The sequence below is a fragment of the Syngnathus typhle genome, linkage group LG6 (genome assembly GCF_033458585.1).
Source record: "Syngnathus typhle isolate RoL2023-S1 ecotype Sweden linkage group LG6, RoL_Styp_1.0, whole genome shotgun sequence".
NCBI lineage: Eukaryota > Metazoa > Chordata > Actinopteri > Syngnathiformes > Syngnathidae > Syngnathus > Syngnathus typhle.
Window position 1 is genome coordinate 10,238,406 of NC_083743.1, and position 27,465 is coordinate 10,265,870.

At 42.3% G+C, this 27,465-nt stretch overlaps 2 protein-coding genes across 2 annotated transcripts; both read left to right on the top strand.

The window, feature by feature from the left end:
• Window positions 1-192: 192 nt before the first annotated feature.
• itm2ca (integral membrane protein 2Ca) lies at window positions 193-5,238 on the top strand. Its single transcript, XM_061281567.1, has 6 exons — window positions 193-441; window positions 2,575-2,721; window positions 2,874-3,062; window positions 3,403-3,513; window positions 3,983-4,133; window positions 4,251-5,238. The coding sequence occupies exons 1-6, from the start codon at window positions 349-351 to the stop codon at window positions 4,340-4,342; spliced, it is 783 nt and encodes a 260-aa protein (XP_061137551.1). The 5' UTR covers window positions 193-348; the 3' UTR covers window positions 4,343-5,238.
• A 10,414-nt stretch (window positions 5,239-15,652) lies between these two features.
• Window positions 15,653-25,752, top strand: meis3 (myeloid ecotropic viral integration site 3). Its single transcript, XM_061282036.1, has 13 exons — window positions 15,653-15,929; window positions 16,194-16,282; window positions 19,906-20,045; window positions 20,240-20,414; window positions 20,481-20,531; window positions 20,607-20,657; window positions 21,375-21,524; window positions 21,620-21,728; window positions 21,816-21,961; window positions 22,596-22,672; window positions 23,571-23,629; window positions 23,717-23,803; window positions 24,739-25,752. Exons 2-13 carry the CDS (start codon window positions 16,271-16,273, stop codon window positions 24,936-24,938), a joined length of 1,257 nt encoding a protein of 418 aa, XP_061138020.1. The 5' UTR covers window positions 15,653-15,929; window positions 16,194-16,270; the 3' UTR covers window positions 24,939-25,752.
• Window positions 25,753-27,465: the final 1,713 nt, after the last annotated feature.

Sequence of the window (27,465 nt, forward strand, 5' to 3'; positions counted from 1 at the left end):
AGTTTGCTTTGGGAATAAAAAAACGCGAATGGCGGCAACCTGCGAGTATTTGGGGTTCCATTTTTTTTCCTGATCAAGCTGTTAAATGTCTAGATATTGCTAGTTTTTCAGTGACCTCAAAAGTACATGGGGAAAAAAACAGTGCCCTTACGAGGCCCCTTTAAGAATGAAAAAAAAAGAGAGAGAGGGGGGCAGCCCACTTCCGGTTGAGCGAGACAAACAAAAAGCAGTAGAGCGGTGAGACGGTTTCTCGTCGGAAAGGTGAAGGTCTCGTTTGTGCCCAGCTATTCAACACGATCAGAAGAACAGACACACAAACACGCATACTTGACACAAACACACTGAGACATGGTGAAGATTACTTTCCAGCCTGTTCCGGGGCAGAAAGGGGATAAACAGAATGATGGCGACAAGACCGAAATCCTCATTCCTCATCCGATGGTGAGTTCACGTTCTTTTTCTTTTTTTATAGTGACTGTTATGCTGTTAACAATATTTCCTGTGGTTAATTTATTCTAACGCGGTGTGAGTGTACATCGTGTACCTGCACGCCAGTGTGAAGCTTAACATGACACCGAACGCCATTTGGTTGACTCCAAAAACCTGCTTAGGCTGTGATGGCTTCCTCTTACAGTGCTCTCATTTCAGCGTCCATTGAATTTATTTCAAACGCACGCGCGTTATATTACCCCCCCAGAGGACAACACACAAAAGTACAAAGTACAGTGATATTGCAGCTTGTATATTGAATATCGCAGTCTGCAATGACTTGCGAGGATTTAGCCCAAAATTCAGAACTGCAGCCTTTCACCTCAGGCAGGATTGAAGAAATGCACCAGCTTTTGCTGACAAGATGGCAGATGCAGCTGCCTGCAGGATTATATTTAAATGTTCACAGCTAGTGAGCGATGCACTCGTCATCTAATGACGTGGGTGGCAGATTTCCTGCACACCTCAGTGTCTCTAATTGCAAATGAACAGGAAATATATTGACAAACTGCAGCGTTTTTTTTTGTGCATTGCCGACTTGGAAATATGCTTTGGCGAGAGCAGAAGGGAGGCAAATAGGCCTCGTGGTGCGTCACGCTTTCAGCTGGTGTGAAATAAAACGCTCCATCTCTGTGGGAAGAAAGAACACAAAGGGTTGCGTGTATCACAGACTGTGTTTACACATGCACAGTTGTGTCCTTGTCCTCGATCACTTAGCTCAGTCTCCCCAAATGTTCCTGTTCAGAGTGTCATTCACACAGATAAGGAACCGACGAGTAGGCACTGCACATCTTGTCCAAAGAATAAGCAAACTCAGCTCAAGCATTGACAATGAACAGAATAACACTGAAATGTTTGGATTAAGATTGTTTATTTTCATGTTTTCAAATAAAGCACAAGTGTCAAACTCAAGGCCAGATACGGCCCGCCACATCATTTCATGTGGCTCGCGAAGACAAATTGTGCATCAAATTCGTGTGTCATTACTAGAATTACAAATTGTCTTCACTTTTAATATCTTTCTTTTTAAATATTTGACCAGTTTTTACTCGTCTGATTTGAAAACGAGTTATTTGTCAGTTTGTTTTGTAGCTTTTACTGTATATAATATGAGGTGCTCATACATTTATTTGGGTTGACAGTCATGATGGCCCTCCCAAAGAAGCTATGGATACAATGCGGCCCGCGAAAAAAACGAGTTTGACGCCCCTGGAATAAGTCATAGGATAATTGATTTGAATAAAATATGGGATAAATAAAGCACTATAAAAATGCACTCCATTTCCCATTCGTCACTTCTTTGTACTTAGATGTGTTTTTTGTCAAAAGTACAATCAGTAACAGATTTGAGTTGGTTCGCTGAATGTAGATGAATAGCTAACACAGCTGTCACAAACAAATCTTTTTGCAATCGATTGTCCTATTATTCTACCGATGAATCGGGGATCGCCTCAATATGACCTGTTCTGACTGGAATCTGCAAATTCTGATTCAGCGTTGGTTTTAAACGGCCAATTCACTTCTCGGTTGGAGTCACCGCTGATTCATACCCTACTACATAGTGACAACCCGCCAAAAAGCAGCACTTGCAGATGGGCTGTGAGACTGGAGGCGTTAATGCTGCACTCACACCATCTTGTCTCATCGTAGGTGTCTCGCATCACTTCCGGTGTTCCTTGCAACATTTGAAACCGCTTAAAATACGGAGGTTAGTTGCATAAATAGAGCATAGTAATACAGACACTTCTTGCAGTGTACAGTAATTACACCCCGAAGCAATCTACAATAACTGCTCAATAAATCCTACCTCTAAGAATAGGAGACTTGTAGAACAACACTTGAATAAAACCAGCTTCAAGATATTTGTCACTTTCAGTTGAATGTAAAAAAACAAAAGAGAACCAAGCTTGTTTTTACAAAGTGTTCAATCAAAACCGTATAATCTTGCCAGATTGACAGTATTTTAGTAGGGGACCTTCTCTATTTTTTTTCCCTTTTAATTACGCCGCATTTAATAGTGCTCAACTTTAAATTTGGACTTCCTATATACAGTACAAATGTTTTATTATTATTTGTGTTTCTCAGGAGGAGGAGGATGAACTTGTCCTGCCTTTGCGGCCCAAGAAGTCGCCACTCAACGGGCTGTGCTGCCTGACATTCGGCCTGGTTGTCTTCATGGCCGGTCTGGTCCTCTCCTCCATCTATGTGTACCGCTACTACTTCATACCTCACGTAGGCCATCTTTTTTTTTTGGTCATTACTGCGAAATGCGCATTTCGAAGCTAGGGAATGAAACAGTGGGTGTTTGTTGATGTTTTTTAATTATGAGTCATTTTGATTCACTTTGAGAAAAAATTTTCTGGCCTGCTTTTGCACGAAAACAGGCCCCAGAAGAAAACTTGTTCCACTGCAAGGTGGTTTACGAGGACTCTGTGTACGCACCGCTGCGTGGGCGACAAGAACTGGCAGAAAACGTCGGGATCTACTTGGCAGACAATTATGAGAAGATCACTGTGCCTGTGCCTCATTTTGGAGGCAGCGATCCTGCTGACATAATCCACGATTTCCACAGAGTGAGCAATTTGATTTGTACTTGTACTCGATGTACACTTTGTTTCACCCACATAGAACATGCATTCATTTGTAAGGCTCAAGGATTTCATCTAGTGTTTTAGTCTGCAACTTTCTTTTACTGTCATTTTGTTTTGAGATCAGCTTCGCTTTATAATTTATATCATGAACAATTTCAAACTAGCTTCAGAGTTGTTAGCATACTTCCCATGTGGAAAATCAAGTAAATGCAACATTACCAGACACCTGCTGCTTGAATATCAAAAAATACTGTATGACTTAAAACCTTTTAAGCTATGGATATTTTTATATTCATCCAGAATAAGCAGTTGTGTTTTGCAGGGATTGACTGCTTACCATGATATTGCCCTGGACAAGTGCTACGTGATTGAGCTCAACACCACCATTGTGATGCCCCCGCGTAACCTTTGGGAGTTGCTTATCAATGTCAAGGTACTGCATTGATCGTGATTATTTTTGACTGGTGCTGATATCACAATGAATAAAATTGATTATTCATTGATTTCAATACAGTATTTGCTGTATCATGTGAAATTGTGTATGTTGGTAGGACAGGAAAAGAAATCCTTAAACTCCAAATATATCTTGAAAGAACGTGAAAGAAATGCTACATAACAAAGAAAATAAGAAGTAGAAACAACAATTTACTAAAATTAATAGCAATAAATAAATATACTGACTTTTCCTACTATGCGCATTTTGGCCTCTTGGGGGCAGTGTGGTGCCGTGCGTGCTTGGAGTACACACTTAAAATGAGTAACGCAATAAAAATTAAATTCTTTTTTTTTTTAATAAGGTTTCTCTATAGTGCATATTTTCATCTATTGTGCGTCGGTCAGGAACCTGTTCCCTGTGATAAACTGTTTCACTGTTTTTTTGCTGTATTTTGGGGGTCCTGTAGAAAGGAACATACCTGCCGCAGACTTACATAATTCATGAAGAGATGATGGTGACCGGCAAAGTGCACAACATGCGTCAGCTTGGACCCTTCATCTACCGCCTTTGCAACGGCAAAGACACGTACCGCTTGAACCGCCGTGTCTCCCGCAGACGTGAGTAATCGAGCACAAAAAGCTATTTGGAGATCATTGACTTGCTTTTGTAATCTGATCAAAAGTGTGGCTTAGGTTCTCAGCATGTGTGTGTGTCTCGACACTTTTCTCTCACAGGCCTCACCAAGCGAGAGGCAAAGGACTGCCACCGCATTCGTCATTTTGAGAATACATTCGTGGTGGAGACGGTTATCTGCGAGGAGGCGTGAGCGGGATGGTCACATGTGATACGGCACATCCTAGTCACCTCCCCAGCTACTGTAGCACCCTGTGGATTTGATCATGTTGCACTTTACCACTCATTTGACGTCTTTATGTACTTCTCCATCCCTTGCTTATTTGCCTCTCCTTTTTCCATTAGCCAATCTTAAAATGCAATAATAAGATGCAGGTTCTCTCACAGGATTTTCATGTAGCCAATCCTTTTGGCCTCTGCCCTTCGGGAGTACTACGATGGTTACTGTTGGTAGGAGAGATGACTCTCTTGGTATGTTGTCAAAGTGACCTTTTTGTTTCTCCTTCTGCTTTGGAAGCTAATTATCTGTGGATTGACACAGCACAAAAGGCAAAAATAGCACACAGGCGCACAAACTTTAGCGCCGAAAAGAAGTGCTAAATTTGGTCATTTCTTGATCTCTGTCTCGGAAAGACCAAACTACTGATGACTAGTTGCTTGCATTTTTGCTTTTGCTTTTGCTTATTCCATTTTCATTTTGCTGGTAAAAAAGAAGACTTCGCTGGGCATTACTGCGCACGACTTCCACCCTTAAAGAAATCAAGAGCCATAATTAGTTTTATTGCCCATCATTTTTCAATATAATTTATTTCAAATAATGTATCTGTGAATCGTTTAATAGTATAATGTATCTGTCCCTCATATCACCCATATCCCCCCCCCCCCCTTGCATGTATTTTCGTTATTTGATAAACTGTTTTGTAAGATGTATAACGCCTTAGTCCAGACTCAAAGACTGGACTAATGTTATTACTAATAAAACAGATGGGTGCGTAATATTTGATGTTAGATAAATACAACCAACTTTTATCTGTATATATTACCTGCCTATGAAATTCTGTCTGTGAATAAAGTTTAAAAAGACTCTCAGTAGTGTATATATTTTTTATTTCAATGTCCAAGAACTGTAAATTGTAATAAAAGGAGGTCCATATTTTAATCTAGATCTACAAATCTTCCGCATACATCTAGTAATTAACATGCATGTGTCACCAGACACCACGATTCCCTACCATGACATCTTAGACACACACACACACGCCCATGGGATTTAGTTGCATGGAGCGATGCCTCTCTAATTGCAACTCTTGTGATCGCAACATTGGTACTGCACAGCAGGTGGCCATTCAAATCAGAAGCTTTTGGAGCTCAATGTTTTGCATTGTAACAAAGTCTAAGGCAAGTGTGTGTGTGTGTGTGTGCGTGTGTGCGTGCGTGCGTGCGTGCGTGTGTGTGTGTGTGTGTGTGTACTGTACTTGGAAATTTCAGATGATGACACAAGTTCACATTTGTTGGCAGTTAAATAAACAGCACACATGATGCAATCTAAACAGTTTTATGCATCATGCCAGTGCTTCTCAATTATTTTCTGTTACGCCCCCCCCCTAGCGCGCCCCACTATTTGAGAAGCACTGGCCTAGGTGACTGATTCACAATTTGGTTTTGTCTGATATCAGAGATTAAATAAAGAAAACCAACTGGCTGATTGATTTGTTTTAATTGAGAGGAAAAAAAAACAGCAAAAGCATTTCACTAGCTGACCAGGAGATGGCGACAGCGTGGCATCTGAAGACCATGGATTGTTTGTTCTGCTATAGCCTAGGTGACTGATTCACAATTTGGTTTTGTCTGATATCAGATATTAAATATAGAAAACCAACTGGCTGATTGATTTGTTTTAATTGAGAGAAAAAAAAACATCAGCAAAAGCATTTCACTAACTGACCAGGAGATGGCGACAGCATGGCATCTGAAGACCATGGATCGTTCTGCTATGCCGGTTTAAAAAAAAAAAAAAAAAAAAACGTAATTAGCTAGGGGTCAAAGGTCAAAGTTCACGGTTCAAAGTTCACCCAGGGGTCAAAGGTCGGTTCAAAGTTCACGGGGTCATGTGCACATTTTCGATTTTTAACTAGAGTTGAAAGTTCAGGGTTCAAAGGTCACCCAGGGGTCACCACGGGGTCACCACGGGGTCACCGCGGGGTCACCGCGGGTTCAAAGTTCAGGGTTCACTTTTTTTTTTTTTTTTTTTTTTTTTTTTTTTTAGGTTAACCTTTATTTAACCCAGTGCTTCTCAATTATTTTCTGTTACGCCCCCCCTAGCAAGAAGAAAACTATTCGCGCCCCCCCTCCCCACCGTGACTATCCTAACTTGTCTTGTAAGTCGTAAAATGTTGCACTGTCGCAAACGTGACAGAAGTAACAATGAGAGCGCCACTGCCCCCTGCTGTAGTAAACGCGCAATTACACTTTATTCTAGTACTGCCCAAAAAAAAGCCTGTTCCCCAGGGTCACACGCGCCCCCCCAGGAATAGCACTGCATCATGCAATATGATAATGAAACTATTAACTTCTATTCTCATACAGCCTCACCGTATTTTATTCTGTTCATCATTCAAACATTGAGTCAGGACTTTGATAAAATGTTATTTGTACCAATTAACATGAAGTGACAGTGTGGAGAGTGTTTTGATTTTTTCAAAGTCAAAGTCAAAGTCAGCTTTATTGTCAATCTCTCCACGTCACAACACACAAAGAGACCGAAATTACGTTTTTCTCTATCCCACGGTGACGAGACACATAACACGATAGACATACAAGTACGCGACACAATATAAAAACAAGAAGGCGGAAATTCAAACAATCAATAGTAAGAGTGATGAATAAATAATAAATAAACAGTTAACACAATAAATAAGAGGAGCAAAACGGAGCCAGCAAGCATAGCGCAAAAGTAAAAAACATCATAAACAAAAAAAGCACAAACAATAAATAATAAGAGTAATAATAAATAATAAATAAACAGATAACACAACAAATAAGAGCCAGTGTGCATACAGACAGTACAGACAGTAAAAGTACAAGACGCTACGCAGAACGGGGGAGCGAGTTCAGGATCCTAACAGCCTGGAGTATGAAGCTGTTTGAGAGTCTGGTGGTGTGGGAGCGCAGGCTTCTGTACCTCTTCCCAGAGGGCAGAAGCTCGAACAAAGAGTGAGCGGGGTGACTCACATCACTCACAATCGTGGTCGCCTTGCGGGTGAGATGGGAGGTGTAAATGTCCTTCAAGGAGGGGAGCGAAGCACCAGCAATCTTACCAGCCGTGTTCACTATGCGCTGCAGGGCCTTCAAGTTGTAGTCAGTGCAGCCGCCACCCCAAACAGCAATACAGCTGGAGAGGACGCTCTCAATGGTGCCGCGGTAAAATGCAGTCATGACGGCCGGAGGAGCGCTCGCTCGCCTGAGTTTCCGCAGGAAGTACAGGCGGCGCTGGGCTTTCTTTGCCAGTGATGCGGTGTTGGTGGACCAGGAGAGATCCTCACTGATGTGCACCCCCAGGAACTTGGCGCTGCTCACTCTCTCCACCACAGCACCGTCGATGGTCAGCGGCAGGTGTTGGGTGTGACCCTTCCGGAAGTCCACAACAATCTCCTTGGTCTTGTCGACGTTCAGCAGGAGGTTGTTGTCCCTGCACCACGTGGTCAGAAGGTCAACCTCCAGCCTGTATTGAGTCTCGTCTCCCTTGGTGATGAGACCCACCAGAGTCGTGTCGTCAGCAAACTTCACGATACGGTTGTCGCTGTAGGTTGCAGTGCAGTCATGCGTCAGGAGGGTGAAGAGCAGCGGACTGAGCACGCAGCCTTGGGGGGCCCCCGTGCTCAGCGTGATGCTGGCGGAGATTTTGTCGCCAACACGTACTACCTGTGGCCTCTGACAGAGGAAGTCCAGTAGCCAGTTGCAGAGGTAGGTACTGAGGCCCAGCGCGTCAAGTTTGCTGATGAGGCGTTGTGGCACAATGGTGTTGAAGGCAGAACTGAAGTCCACAAACAGCAATCTCACATACGAGTCCCTCCTCTCCAGGTGGGTGAGGGCCGAGTGGAGGGCAGAGCAGATGGCATCCTCCGAAGACCGTTTGGCTCGGTACGCAAACTGGAAGGGGTCAAGGGTGGGGGGGAGAACGGATCGGATGTGCTCCATGACAAGCCGCTCAAAGCACTTCATGATGATGGGCGTGAGTGCTACGGGGCGGTAGTCATTGAAGCAGGACGGAGCGGGTTTCTTCGGCACAGGTACGATGGTGGCAGCTTTGAAACACGACAGTGACAGTGTGGAGAGTGTTTTGATTTTTTCAATGTTGATTCATTAAAAATAATAACACTATAATACCCAAAAATACCCTTCCCTCAAAAGGTATGTTCTATCATATCAACATAACTAATACTTTACCTGGGTTTCGCCTCACCACACAGGATGCTGACGTCTTGCTGCCATTTTTCTGCTGCAAATTCCCAAACAAGACAATCACCGGATCACAAATTTGCTGGATCAATGATGACAACATGTGTAATACACTACAATTCATTTTGTTTATATTTGGCTTGCACCTTGTTTCTCTCTTCCCCCTGTGGGAGGCGCTATTTCTTCGAGAGATGGAAATAAGCAGCACTATGTTGTCACTATCCCTGGTATGGACAATCTTTAACCAACAGATGTCACTGTTGAGTTATAAAACGATGCCAGGCACACACACGCGACTGGATAAACTGGTGACCCAGCCACATTTAGATGAGACCCACAATTTTCCAGCATTCCCTACTTGGAAATGTTCCCTTCATAAACCATTTAAATACTCACATAAAACAGTGCCTTAAATCAATATTTCCTATTAACTGGTCATTTTGTTGTATAAAACTAAAATACAATTGATGGGATCAATGGACCACAACTAGAGATGCACCGATCCGACTTTTTCAGTTCCAATACCGATGCCGTGGCTTTGCGTATCGGTCGATACCCGATACCGATCCGATATTATGGTTGACTTAACAAGCTACATAACTCTACATGTGGAACAGAAAAGACCAAAGGCAATGGCATCAGGCAGACTACACAGTTCTTTGCTCTAAATTAGGGGTGTCCAAACTAACGGTCCAGTTTTTATTGGCCCGCAGCAAATTCTGAAAACATATAACATTAACACCCCCCCGGAAGAGAAGCGAACACGCAGCGTTTGACATCCGATTAGCCTCCCCCCCACCCCCATTCGGGAGAGAAGCGAACGCGCAGCCTTTGACGTCCCATTAGCAACCCGAAGAGAAGCGAACGCGCATGGTTTGACGTCCGCTTAGCAACCCGGGGAAGAGAAGCGAACGTTCGCTCCATGTTTGCGTTTGTTTAGAAAACTCTCGTGGCATGCGGCACACGTGCTGCTGACGTATGACGTAGCCCGCGTCCCAATAGATTAAGGAAAGTATCGGCTCACAGATCGGCTGTATTTTCCGATACCCGATCCATCTATTTTGTTGATATCGGGGCCGATATCCGATCCAGATATCGGATCGGTGCATCTCTAAATTATATATATATATATATATGTCCATGGGGTGGTTGAAACTTGAAAAAATGTAATACGATTGCACCTCAGTGTGATAATATGGTTTCATAAGGCCAATTCCAATGAACGTTTGATTACTGTATTTGAGTATGTATGTACGTATATGTGTATAAGGTATCAAAGTCAGTGATGTAATGATTTAACAATGATTTTATAATGACTATCTATCTATATATGTTGGGATGTGCAGTTTTCCTCTGGGAAAGGTGAAGGACTGCCAGTTGTCATAAAGCCATCTGTTTTTTGCGTGTATTTCTGTCTGCGTGTGTGTGTGCGTGTGCGTGTGTGTGTGAGAGAGAGAGAGAGAGAGAGAGAGAGAGAGAGAGAGAGAGACAGAGAGACAGAGAGAGAGAGAGAGAGAGAGAGAGAGAGAGAGAGAGAGAAAAACCCTCTCAGCAGGGGGTCAAAAGTGGGAGGTCACGACCCTTCTGACCCTGTGGGAGCGGAGATCATCAATCAACTGGAGGCTGGACAGAGCAGCAGGAGGGACAGATACACACACACACACATGCACGCACACACAATCCAAGATACAGTAAAAGATGCTCTGTCAATCATGCCTGACAAAAACAATTATTAGTATTTCAAGTGAAAGTCAAAGAAAATTAAATAGTCAAGTCGTCCTTTCATGCGCGTGTCTGATGAGTGTGATCAGCTCCTCTCCTATTCATATTCAGCTGCTATCAGGCACCTGACCACAATGCAAGACAGACGAAAACTTAATACATCAGCAACTTTTCCATTTTATTCTGTTTCTTGCTTCCCTTAATCTATACTTGTAAATAAGCACGTACACACACGCACATGCACTTACACACGCACACGCACGCTATCAGACCGGGTTATCAGCCAGCACTTGCAGAGCGACAGGCATGCTTATTCTCTTTCCACCATAGCCTTCCTCCTCCTCCTCCAGCCTGTCCCGTTGATCAATGAGGAAGTTCTTGGGCCTCAACTATTAATCAGAGCCTATCGGCTATCTGTCTGCCGAGCCAACCAATCACGGCCCACCGACAGCTGGGCCATGAAAAATGTGCCCCGGTGGACTCGGGGGTTAGAAGTGGGGGAAGCATGCGGGGTCCTAGATGAGAGGAGGGCGGTGACCGAGCACTTTATGTCATCTGAGTCAGGTCACGTCCGCGCAACTGCACTTTATTCACTTACAGTGGATGCTTAACATCGCATTGACCCCCCCCCCCCCTTGCCATAATATAAAACAAATATGTACTATGTACATCTACCAACAAGTGCACAGCAGCACAGCCTCTTGATTGGAATGAGGAAACCTGAGATAAACAAAAAGTGTAACAAAGGTGCAGTGCAATATTTTTTGGGAGGCAAAAGGCCAGGCCCGATGTTCTCTCCTCACACCTCCAAGCTTCATCAAGGCGCCACCGTCTCTCTTCTACATAATCACCGCTATCCATTCACATCTTATTGCCATGATTAGATTATATCTAATGCTATTATACTGCTCCCCATCTCTCTCTCTTCTCCTTTGTCTCCTTTTTCCAACATCATGGATTCCTTGCAGATCTTATTAGTGCGTGATGTGGGCCAGGTCCCTGACTTTGAATTTATGAACCTTCAGACTTCTCTCCTTTAATCTTCCTGTCCTCCTCGGTTCCCTTCCTGGATCTGTCCATCTATCATTCCCAGGGCTGGCTGGGCGGAAGAGTATTAATCCCTCCATCCCATCTCTCACTCCTCTGGACAGATGAGGCGGTATGAGGGAGGAAGATGAGGATGAGAGGGGGTGGAGGAGCAGAGGGCAGGCGACCCCTGATTGCTTTTCATAATGTTTCTGTAGCATTGTGGCAATAATTTGCATGTAGATTTTTTTCCACCGTAGTTCATCGCCGGCTGTTTCTTTGATGGCATCAACAGGTATGAGAATAAAACTGCTCAGGTGCAAATGTGTGAGTGGATAATTTACAAATGAATTACACTTAGAACTGTTTAAAAATGGTAATTTATGATCGATACTGCCAGTGAGATATTGATTTAACAGAGGTTTATTATAGCGGTTGCACTCTAAAGCGGTGTTGACCAACACTGCATATTCCACTCCTATTGGCTGTCATTAAGCTTGTGCAATAATGAATCGTCAGTGTGTAAATATAAGACATCCATCCATTTTCTATTTTGTGGGGTCTCCAAGGGTCCGGAACTTCCTTTCAGTATGTTTAAAATTACCTCACAGATGGTATAGTGCTTTACCTGCCTGTTGTCTGTGCAAGCCACATATTGATTTTGAATGTAAATGTGAATTTCATTTAAATTTTTGAAACACCTCTCATATACAGTTCCACTACAATCATGCATATAAAGCCAGTAAAAACTGTAGACGTAACTATTAATTTGTGTTCCATAATGTATATAAATACTGCCTCTACACATAGAGACATTTAATAAGTTGAGTCCTTTTAGCCTTGAGTCTTTGAAAATGAGTCAGAACAAATCGAGTAACGGAGAAGAAACACACCTCAGAGCAGCAGTCGGGGTAAAGCCGACCCCCTCCACTCGCTCATGCCTGTGCACTGACAGGTAGATTAAGGGGCGTGATAGATGCCCCTCTCTCTATCAGCCGCTCTCCATCTCCTCCTCTCCCTCCGCCCTTTCCCTCGCCGCCATCCATCATGGCGGCTGGTGTAATTGCGGCTGCGTGGGGCTGGCAGAAGGAACCTTCATCCATCTCCTTAACAACAAACAGTCATGAGGACGGATGGTGCTGCACTCCCCAGTTAATCTCCATCTATAAGCGGGCGGGCAGGGATGCGGGCTGGGAGATGAAGAAAATAACAGAAGGGAGAGAAGTAGTGTTGCCTTACTATAAACAAAAAGAGATGGAGAGGGGGACTGCAAGGAAAGATGGTGGAGGAGAAGGTCAATACTCTAAAAAGTGGAGAAATAAAGAAAGAGAAATGGCTTACATCGTAAGGAGCAAAGCCAACTCTGGAGGAAAAGTTTGCAAACAAGCCGGCCTGGATAAGAGTGCGGAAAACGTGGAAGGCCAAGCAAAGTAGGGCCTCCAAATTTATGCCCGTGCAGCCAGATGACCCAGAAACTAGAGAGGCGCAGGCTCATAAAAATGCACTCTGTGTAACCCCCCCCTGCCCCCGCCTTAACTTTTTCCCCTCATCTTCTCTTTCTGCACTCACCTCTACTCCCACTCATGCACGTGGTGGAGGGTCACAGTTCTCTGATGTTTTGGGTACTCGTGCAAGGTTTTCCAAAGGTCACGGCAGCCATATTTTCTTAATGGCCGAGTCACCCAAGTCAAGTAGGCTGGGTGGCCTTGCAGGCTAGCTCTTCTGTTGCTCAGTCTCCTAAGACTAAACACACATTTCTTGAGCTGCTTGGCTTTGGCTTCACATCTCTCGATTTCTGTCAACTGAGTCAGACGGCACAGTAATATCCTCTCGGTAACGATGTCAACACAGGTTGAAATCTTATCATTACATCCAGGATCAAATGAAATACATTAATTCTTGTATTAGCATTCATCACATGTGCACACATACACACGCACGCACGCACGCACACACAAACTATTTTCTCTTATTTTCACACTTTCAGTGTGACTTCAACACTTTTACCGTGGAGCTTCATGGGCTGTATTTAGTAACTGTCTACTATGACACATGCTCAAAAAGGAGTTTGAAATCGTTATGATATTTTGCAACACTAGCCTAACAGTCCATCATTTCAATTGCAATGAACTGACATCAAAACGCAAGCATGAATTAATGTCAAGAAACTTGACAGCACTGACAAACACAAATTCTTTTGGTTAACTTCAAATAAGTCGGATTCCATTTAGAGCTTCGTTGAAAATATTAATTGAGGAAGCAAGTTAGATAATTTTTTTCAGTACTATAGCACATCATATAACCACATTTCCTCAAGTTGTCAGTATATACAGTAAGTGTACAAGTTTATTGCATGATCACAAAATTATTATATACACTTGCACAACTATATATATTATCGCCTTTACAAAGTCAACATTTCTCAATTCAATGCCAAGGATTTTTTTGTTCGTTTTGTACTTTTACTTTGAAATGGTGTAACAGTTTCACCTTCTCAACTGAACAAGCTATAGAACCAAATTATTAGCAACATATCTGATTACAACCATTGCGAAGTGCAACCACAATATTCAACATTGTTGAATAAACACTTATGTGACACTAAAGAGCAGGTGTCAAACTCAAGGCCTGGGTGCCACATCTGGCCAGCTGCATTATTTTATGTGGCCCACTAAAGCAAATCAAGTTGCTGTCCATTGCGAGGTCTTAGACAAAGGTTGAACAAACTTTAAATTGATTCATGATTTATAAACTATCCATCAATTGGTTGTTTTATGGTTACATTTGCATGGTTTAGCAGTCAGCAAAACCCCACTTTATTAAAATAAATTAAACAATGGTTGAACAAACTTTGAATTGATTTATGATTTATAAACTATCCATCAACTGGTTGTTTTATTCATAAATCTGCATGTTTTTACAGTCATAATGACAATTTGAGGGAAACCATGGGTGGCCCGCAACATTATCATATGTGAAGTAATAATCTAAAAAAATAGGCGTAGTGTCCAGAATAAACTAATACCAGTTATTTGTTTAATGTTTCTCACACCATTAATTTGACTGATGAAACATCTGATTCCGATTTTTGCATGAAAAAAAATCTTAAATCGACGTTGGTGTCGCGTTTTAACTTTCAGCACAAACTTCTCAACAAATGTCTCATTAACATGTAAAAGGAAGTGTTGTCCCACACGCACGGATGTGATGGGAAAAAAAACCTCTTTACTTTTGAGTGCTTGAGATGTTAATTAAAGTGATCTACATTATTACTCAAACTGGAAATAACGATTTTCTAGCAACAGATAGAAAGACAGGACGAAAAACATGAAGGTGCCTTGAAATTTCCAACGCATCTCACTCGAACCTCGAGCAGATTGGGATGGGGTTAATCCTTTTGCTTCAATGTTAACTTTTCATCGCCTCCGTGTAGGAGGGGTCGGGGTGCTGTGATCAACCCCCCCAGGAAAACCAGCACCATGCAGAGCTAAGAACTTTTCGGGTTCTCAAAAAGCGGCCACATGCACGCTCGAGCTCCGTGCCGCCCATGGAGCTTCTGGACGGGCCGCCGATTGAAGTGCAGCAGCCTGTTGGCCCCTCGCAGCAGGACCCAGCAAAGAGGGACGTTTTGAATAATTATTATGTTACTGACGTGTCATTAACAACACAAGACCATTTTTTAACCACGTGGGTGAGATCTTTTTTTTTTTTTTTGCCCCCCTGTTTTAAATGAACATAAAACATTCACACCATTAAGGGGGGAGTAGCTGGCGACTTTGGGCTGAGTCACAAGGCTGTTCACTTCAGAATATATGCGGACAATAAAACACTTTGAAAGCTATTATCGGCCGTTAAATTCTACGTCACGGAGCACACTAACTTTATTTATGACATACGATGCACGCCAACCTTTATCGCAATTAGCTCCTTAATTAGTCTTTAAACTAAAGACCCTCGAGCACAAAAAAACATGTCAGATTGCATAATATTTTAATGTGATGCATGCATCATTTATTAAGAAAAATAATTAAAGTATCTTATCTGCATCTCTCATGTGCGTCATAGCGCAAGGTTTACAAGAAAGGAGTTATATTTTGTAGAGGACGCCATTAAAAAAAAGGAAAGAAAACGAGTGTGGGGTCTTCTCTGGCGTGATAAGCAGGAGGAGTAAACCAGGGAGAGAAAGAGGCGGAGGGATTGGAGGAGAGGGGGAGTAAGAGACCCCGTCGCGTATTGACCCTCCAAAACCTTCCCGCACACCGCCACCATCATCACGCCTCCTCCTCCTCCTCCTCCTCCTCCTCCTCCTTCCTCTCTTCTTGAGACTGAAAACACAATCGCTCATTGCCACCCGTGACATTTTGCAGCCTGTCGCCGCACGCTGCGCGGACACCCTCTTTGGAAGCTCCCCGTCTCTTTTGGACCCTTCCCTTCTTCCCGACAGCAGCAAGCATCCCGATCCGCTTGTAGCCGGAGCGAGAGGCGCACCAGGCGGAGGCGAGGATCTACAAGCAGCCGCTACTCTCTGGACTTAAAACACGACTCGATCACAACTAGGAGATATTTTCGTTTAGGTGGGATATTTAATATATTGCTCTAATTCTTAGTGCATTCTCCTGTAGTAGCCTTTTATAGCATTTAGGCTATAGAAGCGTTTATTGCCACTGTGCACATTGTGAACCCCCTCTGGATGCTTGCTATATGTCTTTATTTACGAGCTCAAAATGCCATCTTTCTTCGTAACTGCTATAAAATGCAAATGCAGTGACTGCAAAGCACACGAGCTGCTATTGAATGTCTCATTGTAAACACTGAAAAGTGTGTTCAATTTCTACCAGGGCACGGAGGCTGAGACTGCTGAACTGTAGCCCGGCAGTGCATCATCATCTTGGGGAAGGACCGACTGGCGAGTCGGATGGAGAAGAGGGTATGTCCATGCTCTCACTCACTACTGTGTGTGTTTTTATTTCATTTACTCATGTCCAGTGAGCTGCACCAACATTGGAAATGGCTGCATCTGAAAACTTCATTAGAATGTAATTCCTACTACAGTATTTAAAGGCCCAGTGAACCTGAGGTGTGCTGACCGAAGCAACTACAAATTTGGCTTTCGGGTGTTATGATTAAACATTATGATAGCAAACCATAGTTGAACTTTTAAGGTTGTGAGGATGCAGTTGGTTATGTTGGATGTTTTCCCCTTTGTGGAAATACAATGTTGGTTGAGCGACTATGCGAAATGCACACAGGGGTTAGATAGTGTGGGTCATTAAAGGAGGAGAGCGGGGCGGCTGTTCAACTCGGTAAGTAGGTCACTTTTTTTGCTACACTGATTCAGAGGCATGGCGCAGGAGAAGTGAGGCTGCAGGCTGAGACCTCACTGAGGAGGGGAGCAATTAGAGATGGACACACGCATGCACGCACGCACACACACTGGACATTCACATTTTTTTTTTATAAGCAAGTGTGAGCTACTTTGTAAACTGCTGTTGGTTTTGCTGTCATTGAACATCATTAGTTAAGGTCAAGATGACCACCAGAGTCCAATAGCAGCCGTTATTTTTAGTCCCTTTGCCGCCCATTTCTTCAGAAAAATCATTTTATTATGTAGAAATTTTAGAATTGGTAGTCTTTTTTTTAAAGAATTGTATAATTTTTGAAAGGTTCTGTTGTTGTCTTTTGGAACAACCCATCCTAATTTTCTGGAACATAAGAAGCTTTTAGAATTCTTGACATGTATGAATTACAATAATTGTTCATTCGTTTAACTCCGAGGCATTACTATTCAACAACTTTTAAAATGAGAAGTAGCCGAATGAAAACGCCTGAAAAGTTGACAAAAATGTTCACCCAAAATTAGACGTAATTGCAAATGCATCAAAGCGTTTTTCTGAAAAAGCACATCATTGTAAAAACGTTTCAATTCCAGAAGCCAGTCCACAGCTTAGAATTTATAGACACATAATTTCTTCTTTGTTTGCAGCAAACAAAATAAGTTGCTTTTATTTAAGCGTTTAAGATAAACAAAGTGTTCATGTTGAATAAAAACAAAGTTCTCTGAGATGGAATTACAGCGGATTCCATCCGCCGCCGGCTGAATCTTATAGAGCCCCATTATCTGTTAAAATAACACAATTACATCTCGCAATGGTAATGCTGTCTTGCCTTTTGTAGCCCATTTGTCAGCCCTGCGACTTAAAAAGGGGGAAATTCACGGAATTTGTCATCTCGAGCTTTGCGCTTTGATCCGCTTGACGCACCGAAACCCGATCGGGGTCATGCGTAAAAGAGAGGCGCAATCCGATAGCGGTGATTGTGTTAATAGCCAACCTCCATAAAACTAGAAGGTGTCTCGGACTAGGGCCTCAGAGCAGGTGCTTTCTGTGATCCCGGTGGCCATATGGGACGATGAAACGAACCAATTTGATCAGCCGTTTAGGACAGTGCACTGGTTACCAAAGTGGACTTTATTTTGGGTGACGTCCAGATGGACCAGTGAAGTCATGCAATATGGCAAATGTGGAACCTGCAGAAATGGTCACGAAAATAATTTAAGGCCATATTTACCATTATGACCAGTTGCATAATCTGCTAGGATCCGATTCAAGGGCTATCAAAAAGTCTACCCTTGAAAACAACCCAGCTCAATTTTGATTGACACTTCAAGAGATATATTAATTTACATGCATTTCTTGCAGCGCTTGTAGTTTGAAGTGACACTGAAAATTCTTGCGTTCTACAGAGAGCTGCTCCTAATATATTGGCGGTCTGATTAAGATTACCAACATATTGTAAAGACCTCTGTGTATTATGCAATCCAGTTCTAAACGCCTACATTTATAAAAAAACACCGTCATCAGTCGGTTTCTGACAGCGTCAATATATATATTTTTTTACCACACATGGACATATGTTGTCGCTGGTGAGTGTTTATAGTCTGTTTTATTGTTTGAGCCAGCTACAGATGACGACAAAAAAAGATTCTTAGCATATTTATTTATTTATTTGTTCTATTTGTGTCTATTTGTCTATGAACTTATTTATTTATCTATTTATTTATCTATCTGTCTGTCTATTTAAAACATCTATAGTCAATGCCCTGCAGCTGGCTGGCAGCGATAGTGGCACAGATAATGGATGGACAGGCAATGTTCTATATTTTTTAATATAGGTAAGGGGATCACTGCCCTCGCTGTACCCGCTACAACCACAGTGTGCAAAGTCACACACTTGTGTGGTAAATCATAACCTTTGTGGCCGGCCACAGGGAATAATCCATCATAGACATAAACTACACGAAGCAGATCATAACTTTTACGGCGCGTTTAAAATAACACTGAAGTATAGAAGAAGGTGTTGGGGCCAACGGAGCAGATGCTGTCTGTTGGTGGGTGTGCCCTACGGGACCACGACAGGAGTCCCTTTAATCCAGCAGGAAGGAAAGTAGATGTGCTGACCTGTGCAGCCTTAGAGAGGGAAGCTGCAGTGGAGCACAAATGAGCTCACTAACACAGAGAAGGAGGATGAGAGGCTGGAGCAAGGGAGCCGAGCACATGCACGGTATATTGATGATGCTTGATGTGCAAGTGCTGCTAAGGGGATGCTTTGTGGGAGAATGTGTGTGTCTATGATGGGCACACACAATTCCCACAAATTTTCAGGGCATGATTTCAAACCCCAGTGAGGCAGTCACAGCGGGTTATGAGGGCTGTTTTTGCATGGCCAATCAAGTCTGCTATAAAGCCTCACTTTTTAGATCCTGAACCTCTCTGTTGTCTCGTCGCATTCTCAAATGTCTATTGGGGGCTTCCTGAGGGTTACACAGAGTGGCAGGTATTTCATTGCATGAGTTCTTTGGTAAACCTAGATTTTATTAGTGCAGCGTTTGCCTTACTGTTAAGTAGATGGAAAAAAAATGTATATTGATTTGTTAAAAAATAAATAAATATGAAGCTTTATTTTGCTCATTTCCTGGAATGGTGGTTTGTGGTTGTGATAGACATTTTTCTTATAGACAACATGACGTTTCTCAACCCTAACCCACACTTACATATCTATGCCTGAATATTGACTAATCACTTTCGGTTTTGTACAAGCAAATAGAAACAGCATTAAAATAATAATTTACATAGTAGAGGAATAGGCTACATTTGTCATTCCAAGATATTATTGATGTGTATTGTTGAAAGGTTTAAATAACCACATGCAATTTTCTTGTTTGCAAAACACACAAAAATAGAATAACATTCTCAAGTTAAATTGACAATTAGCGTGACCTCCCCTGAAAAATGTGCATTAATTTCTTATATGTAACATAGAGCAAGTTTCCTTATGCGCAAAATTGAATGGAACCCTCTACTCTTCTACTCTTTTATTATGATGACAGTATAGTTTAAAAAGTTAATGGTGGCCTTAGACTTTTGCACTGTATGCATCTCAATAAAAAAGCCCTTAATTAAAAAAAGGAACCTTTCTACCACTACTATAAAAATACGCTAAATGTTCATGAGTGTCTCATGTGTCCTCTATTTGTCTTCTTTTGCCCGCTAGTATGAAGACCTGGTGCACTACTCGGGGACGGAGGGCATGTCAATGGGGGTGTACGGGGATGATGTCAGAACACTTCCAACCCCTCAGTACGGAGCCGTCATCCCCGACTCCCTCAAACACCACAAGGACCAGATCTATGGGTGCGTTCCCAACACGTGAAGCACATTAACATTCAGCGTACACGACGTTTACAGCTGTCACGTTCAGAAATTCTGTGCTATAAAATGACATCTTAAACCTCTAGTGAATGTTTGGCGTTTACACCGTGTGTCAACTGTCACTGTGTTTATGTGAAGTATGTTAACTGTTTGCCCCTGTGTGTGTGTGTGCGCAGTCACCCATTGTTCCCATTGCTGGCCTTAGTTTTTGAAAAATGCGAGCTTGCCACCTGCTCTCCCCGAGACTCCGCCTCGCTGTCAGCCACATCCCACCTCCCTGGCATGACAAGTCACAGCGACGTGTGCTCCTCGGAATCCTTCAATGATGACATTGCTGCTTTTGCTAAACAGGTGAGAGACAGCTATGAGAGCCAATGACAGAAAAAGCGTGACTAATTTTGAGGCTTTGTTTTGCAGATTCGTTCAGAGAAACCAATATTTTCTTCCAATCCTGAACTGGACAACTTGGTAAGATACGTCAAATGTTTTTGGAGACGTAGTAATGATATGTTGAACCTATAATCAGCTTTCTTTTCTCCATAGATGATTCAAGCAATACAAGTTCTTCGCTTTCATTTACTGGAGTTAGAAAAGGTTGGTTGATGATCCATTTTTCATTTAAGATAAGTGGAGAGCAAACATTTTAGAAGAATAATGCAAACAGTTCCAATACTGTTTTTACTGAGCCCAATCAATGAATCAGATCAATCAGGACAAAAATGTTTTTTGATTAACTCATTTGTTCACTTCATATTCAATCATTCAAAATGTTGAAATAAGTTCACCATTCCACAAATTAACCACTTAATTTTTTTCTCCACTGTTGTTGCGAGCCACTACCCTCCAAATAGCGGCATCTCCCTGTCATTGCCGCCCATTCAGTCCACACTAGTAGACAGCAGCTACTACTTTTTTAAATGGGGGACTAAAACCGGCAACCAAAAAATGATGACCTACCTGTGACTCACTGCAACTAACTCCCCAACCATCTTGAGAAATTCCAAACGGAAAAGGCTCTAATGCCTAGAGAAGGGACTAACAAGCAGTAACCCATCTTTCTATATGTCGCCGAACAACACAGATTTCCCAAGTGAGATAATCACCACGGGCACCTGCTATTATGCGTTACATTTTGATGACGAACGGGGCGGCACGAGTCTTTGTAGCTTGGCTCGCCAAATAATTGCCTGCATAGGCGAGCTTGTTTGTGTGTGTTTAGCCGCGTTATCTCCAGGAAGTCGAACAAAGGCTGGCACTCTAGAACATAAATGAAGTGAAATGTTCACCTGAAAATGATCTTCTTTCTCCTAGGTGCATGACCTATGTGATAATTTCTGCCACCGTTACATCACCTGCCTGAAGGGCAAAATGCCCACGGACTTGGTCCTGGATGAACGGGAGGGAGGCTCCAAGTCCGACATGGAGGACTTTAACGGATCCTGCACCAGTCTGTCGGAACAGGTGGGCTATGACGTAAAACCAGATATGTCTGTCTAATGGCTCAAGGTTTTATGACTCACTCTTTTCACCCTTGTTCTCTCCCTCTGTCTCCACAGAATGCATCATGGTTACGAGAGCCGGATGAATGTGCCGCCACTCCGTTGGGAACCCCGGGCACCTGTGGTCTGCCCTCACACAGCACAGGGGACAATTGTAGCGATACAGGTACACAAATTCTTAGTGTTCGAGGGTTGTTGGCATTAGTTAGTTTTTACACAGCAACAGCTTACACAATACTTTGTCCCGTTCCAGGTGACGGTCTGGACACTGGAATGGCCTCCCCCAGCACGGGAGAAGAGGACGAGTCTGACAGAGAGAGAAGAAACAACAAGAAGAGAGGCATTTTCCCCAAAGTGGCCACAAACATAATGAGAGCGTGGCTCTTCCAGCATCTAACGGTGAGACATTAGCTTGACCTTTTCTGCTAATCATCGCTCATCTATGGTGAACACCGAGAGTGGAGCTTGAGCAAATAAGAAGACGATTGGCGAAAGGTGCAGCTTTACTGACATGGCGAGAAATATTAGAGAGTGTATCAGGGAGGCCGGTTAAATTAAACGGAGAACTGGGGATGAAGTGATTATGTGAATATGCTGGCAACTGAATGATTGCGGAAGTGAAATAAATGGGGTGAGTAATTGTCAGCGAGGTTGTTAGGCTGGTAATTAGTGACTAAATGAGGCAGGTCAAATATTGCTTCCCTCCGATTGTGTGTGTGTGTTGATGCATATGTGTGTGTGTGTGGAAGGGGGGAGTGCACGTGGCACACGCACACACACACAGGGACTTGAAAGGTTGAAAATAAAAGCGCAGATGTTAATTCTGACTCCAAGTCAGTGGTAATTAGCCTGAGATTTCCCATACTGCTCTTCTTTCTGCAAATAATCTAAAACCTCCAGTAACTAGCCCACAGAGCCTCCTGTTGTAGAGACAATGAAATTGACTCACATTTTTAAATAATGGTAATAATAAAAAATTGCCTTGTGGTATTGTTTTTTTTTTTTGTTCGAACCTGCTTGTGTCCTCTTTCAGCACCCGTACCCATCAGAGGAGCAGAAGAAGCAGCTGTCGCAGGACACGGGGCTGACCATCTTACAGGTCAACAACTGGTCAGTGTACTGCCAATCAATACCACCACTTGCGCGGTACGGTTTATCAATAATCACTTGGCCAAGTTTAAATATATTAAGTGGCATTATTCAAACGCAGGGTAAAAACTATAAAACCAGTTTGGTCCGCTTTCTTTTTTTTTTTTTTAGATTTTTAAAGCTCAACTGAGGGGACTTTGTTGGTAAAGGTGAATTAAATAAAAGTCAGCCGTTTTATGAGACTGCAATGAATTCTAAAAATAAGGCCGATTTAAAAGGGAGATGAAACATCCTACTAAGCATTTTGTTACAGGAGCGATGCTGCAGTAAAATCGACTCACTCCAACCTCATAAAACTGAATACCAAATCAATACACAATATGCAAATTATTCACAGCATCCCCATTTTCTATTAACCCTTTACAAGGCACTCAAGATTTGACGATAGCAATTTTGTCCAATCAATTAAAACTTTGCTTTTATTATAAATGTGTCTTTTCTTCACTGCTTGGCTAAGGAAAAACACATAATTCTGAAAGTGGTATTCATTTTGAATTTTTACTCACTAAATATGGTCTGTTATCCAATAAAGAGCTTCTTTCAAAGGCTATGTTTGTGTTTAACAGGCAAACCACATTCACATTCCAAACATTCATTTATTTGTGGAACCACGTACGTACGTACGTACGTACGTACAGGTAGACACACGCACGCACACAAGCACATGGCGGTTGTCCATCTATGCAGATCAATCAATTATCATAAGGCGATCAATACAGGCTAAGGCCTAACGTTGATTTACTCCAGCCTCTGAAAGGGTTAAGTGGTTGTAAAAGGAAAAAGGTTAACAGTCCCTCGGTCAGACTTTTTCTTCATTAACGGGGACCCCCTATATGCTCTCGGCACTCTCTTGTTTCAGGTTCATCAACGCCAGGAGGAGAATCGTTCAGCCCATGATTGACCAGTCAAATCGCTCAGGTTGGTGTTTTGAAGTCAGCCAATGTTGGCCGGCCACAAAACCTTTTGGCAGTGTACTGAGGTTGCTTATATTATATCGTCTGGCAGGTCAGGGTGGTCCCTACAGCCCAGAGGGAGCAGCGCTTGGGGGTTACGGACTTGATGGACAAGCCCACCTCAGCCTCCGAGCAGCAGGTATACTAACTACGCCATCACAGACGCGTTGATGATAAAATTGAAAATGTGGTCTTAATATTCTCCGTAGCCACTTTTGCGGTCTCCTGCTGAAAATGTAATCAATTATTTATGGTAAAGGGATTATTTAGTACATAGCTTGGTGTACTGTAGTTAAGAGCCTACATTTTCAATGGATGCCTGCATACTTCTTCTTTAAATGCTTTTCATTCTATTTAATGATGTGTCAGTCAAACAGTACATGCTGCATGTTTGATTCAAAGATTAAGTGTACGTTTAAGTGACTTTTTAGTTGGTCACAGTTTGGAAGGGGCTGATTTATAGTAAAGGGCTTTGAAGCATGCACATGCATGCTCGCATGTACGCACACACACACACATGAACACACACACGCATGAACATTTGCAAGCACACACCCACAGTCCACCCAATGGAAAGACCTACAAACATATCCTGTCAACGATTTTCAAGTAGCTGAAAAACATATTTTTTTAAATATGACTGAATGAATCCTTAACAATGGAGAAATTAAAATTAATTTTGTTTGTATACTAATGTAGTTGCAGTAACTCTGGGTACAGTAACAGAATTAATTTCATTTAAAAGAATTGCAAAAAAAGTTTAAATTTTGCAACAGACTACATGATACCTGCATGACTTGCTATTCTCAATACCAAACTTAGTAATATAATTTAAAAAAAAAAATTGAACACCCCATTACAACTGAAAACATTGTAAAAATGTGAAAAAGACAAGTGATAATCTTAGACTGTGCCTAAAATTTCAAACATAAGAGCTATGTAATAATTATGTTCAGCAGTATCATTTTTCCACGCATTTTACACCAGTATAGGATCCTGTATTTGATTTGAAACATCCTTGTGGTGGGCGTCCTCCAATAGTGACCCACACACCTTCTCTACCCCCTCAAGCAGGTCTTCAAGGAATGCCATCACTGCAGGCGGACTACTCCAGTGCTCTGCTGTCCCAAGCAGCCTACCCAGCCCACCCAGGACCTTCCCTCCACCCCTACCCGGGCCCACACCCACACGCCGCCATGCTGCTTCACCCGCCACCACACGCGCATCCTACAGAGCCCCTCCTTGCACAAGGACTGGACATCCATGCACACTAGCTGTGGGGGGGGGGGAGTTTCTGTGAGTGTGATGATTCCTACACACTATTTAAAGAAAACAAGTTGAGTTTACATTCCCTACCAAAAGACAATGACCTCAATGTAGCTCTCGCACACACAACACATAAACTGGTTTAAGCCATACCTCTCTCCGAGTAGAAGTGCTTCCGCCGCTCCCATCATCTCCACTGTGTCCCGTGGATGAGAACAATGCTTTAACCTTCCCACTGTACGTGTTGTTGGACCACTGGAAGAGACAAGACCAATATTTATCACCAGACATGATTTTATGTTACGACATTACCGGATGGGACTCGAGTCTATGTGTGACCATGCCTTCAAGCTCTGTCTTCCTGCACAAGTGACTGCCCAGATTAAAAAAAAAAAAAACACATACAAACACCCTTCCCACACTTTATTTAAAGCTGATTTGAGTTTTTACTTATTCTATTTTTGTATTTATGTGAGCAACTCATGGCAGTTGCAGTTTGACACAAGCTTGTTTGAAATCTTAGTGCTCTTCCTCAGCATGAAGCTAAAACACGATGAATGATTTCCAGTCTGCCTCGCTCTCATACCACTGACCTCCTTAATATGCCAACAGGTGTCCGTTGCACGCGCGCACAGACACACACAGACAGACACACACACACACACACACACTTACACACTGATGAGACAAGCTCTTTAAGCATTTGCATACATGCTGTGTGTCGCAGCAGTGAGACGGGAGCTGCAGCCAAAGGACTTTAAACATTCTGCTCCCTATCAACTCTGCTCTGCTCGGACTGTATTGAAATATTTCTGAATGAATGATATGGTCAAAGAATTAAAACGTTTTTTGTACCACACGTGGATGGGTCATCTTTCAGTGTGTTCTGAATTATTCAACCTAAAGACAATTTAATCCACTGTCTCTTTTTTTTCATTTGGTTGTACCTAACAGTTGAAAATACTTTCAGGCAATTTCCTCCCACATTCCCGATGTATGCATGGTCATTTAATTGAAGACGAGATTGCCTTTAGGTGTGAGTGTAAAGGGTTGTTTGTCTGTGTGTGCCCTGCAATTGGCTGGCAACGGTGTTCCCTCCGCCTCTTGCCCAAAGTTAGCTGGGATTAGCTCCAATACACTCCATTAAGGATAAACAGTACACAATGGATGGATGAATGAACTGCTGTGTTTAAACACCCTAGCAATTTAAAAAACTAATAATATAAATTAAAAAAGCTGCATTCAATAAAGTGAACTTTAATTATAATGAAGTAAAACTAAATATCAAATCATAAAACCAATACATGCAAAGTATATTATTAAGTTTCACGATAAAATAATTTACTGTTAATATCCCCAAAAGCAAGCAAAAAATTCTCAAATGCACAACTGCTCTAAATTGGAAACACTGCATGAACACTTGTGGAGCTCTGTATATTATTAAAAATGAAGTCATCATTCTTTTCATAGCTGTAGAAACTGTTATTATAATTGCAAAATCAATTTTGCAATTTACCCTAAATATACACAGCTCACTGACCTGCCAAAACAACCACTCACACAATTGATTGCGATGTAAGTAGTATTTTCTAATCTGAGTTACCATTAAAATTATAAATAGTAAAAAGACACAGATTTGGATCTCCACTTATTCTTGACATGTACCTTTTGTGTATGTGAGGTGGATGATGAGCTCATCATGGTCGCCACATTATTCAGCTGGGTTTGGCTTCTACCCCACGAGACCCTGAACAAAATAAAAAAACCATGACACAAAATGGATGAATCCCCAAAAGGTTGCTCTTGCTTCCATTCTTATAGTACATCCATTTAGATTACCACGGCGCACTTATTTTGCGATATGTAATGATGTAGTATGAACCACAACCCAAAGGAAAAGTGACTTTTACTGTTTGTTTTCATATAATTAGGTCTCTGCAGCCCCTGTCCACCGACCAAGTGTGAAAATAAACAATAACACTAAGTCATTGTTTTTTTACACAAGCAAGGTGGAAGAGAAGAAAGACAAAAGCTGTCAATAACAAAAGATGAAGATCAAGCTCCACTAGCATCATACAGCCTCACTTATTCCTCTCATAAAGAAACATGCATTCACCCCTCAAACCTGAGTACCCCCCCTTGGACCTCACCCTGCCCCCCAGCAGGGCCTGAAGCAGCAGGGGGTTCAAGGGTTACAGTTCAAACTGAGGTCAACAGGAAATGACTGTTCTCCCTGCTTCCAAGGTCCTGACCTCAGTGCCCCTATACTTTTCATTTTTCGTTGTCCCTGTCTTACACACTGTCCTCGCTCAAAGCCAAATTCACTAAATGATAGCAAAAAGAAACCATCTAATTCACAAAGGACGTGCAGAAATAAAATATAGTTGTTTTTTTTTTAAATTCAAGACATTGATGCTTTTTACAATATGGCTGCAATTGCTATAAAATGTAGAAGAAAATATTTCGGAATAGGTATAGAACTGACTGAACCTGAAACTTGTAAACAAATGTAAAAAAGAAAACAAAAATACATAT

Excerpts from the sequence above, each read along its gene's own strand:
- itm2ca (XM_061281567.1), top strand. The coding sequence starts at position 349 with ATGGTGAAGATTACTTTCCAGCCTGTTCCGGGGCAGAAAGGGGATAAA. Across the intron at positions 2,722-2,873 it reads GCTACTACTTCATACCTCAC|GCCCCAGAAGAAAACTTGTT; the intron begins GTAGGCCATCTT and ends GCACGAAAACAG. Across the intron at positions 3,514-3,982 it reads AGTTGCTTATCAATGTCAAG|AAAGGAACATACCTGCCGCA; the intron begins GTACTGCATTGA and ends GGGGTCCTGTAG.
- meis3 (XM_061282036.1), top strand. Across the intron at positions 20,415-20,480 it reads TTGCTGCTTTTGCTAAACAG|ATTCGTTCAGAGAAACCAAT; the intron begins GTGAGAGACAGC and ends TTTGTTTTGCAG. Across the intron at positions 20,532-20,606 it reads ATCCTGAACTGGACAACTTG|ATGATTCAAGCAATACAAGT; the intron begins GTAAGATACGTC and ends TTTTCTCCATAG.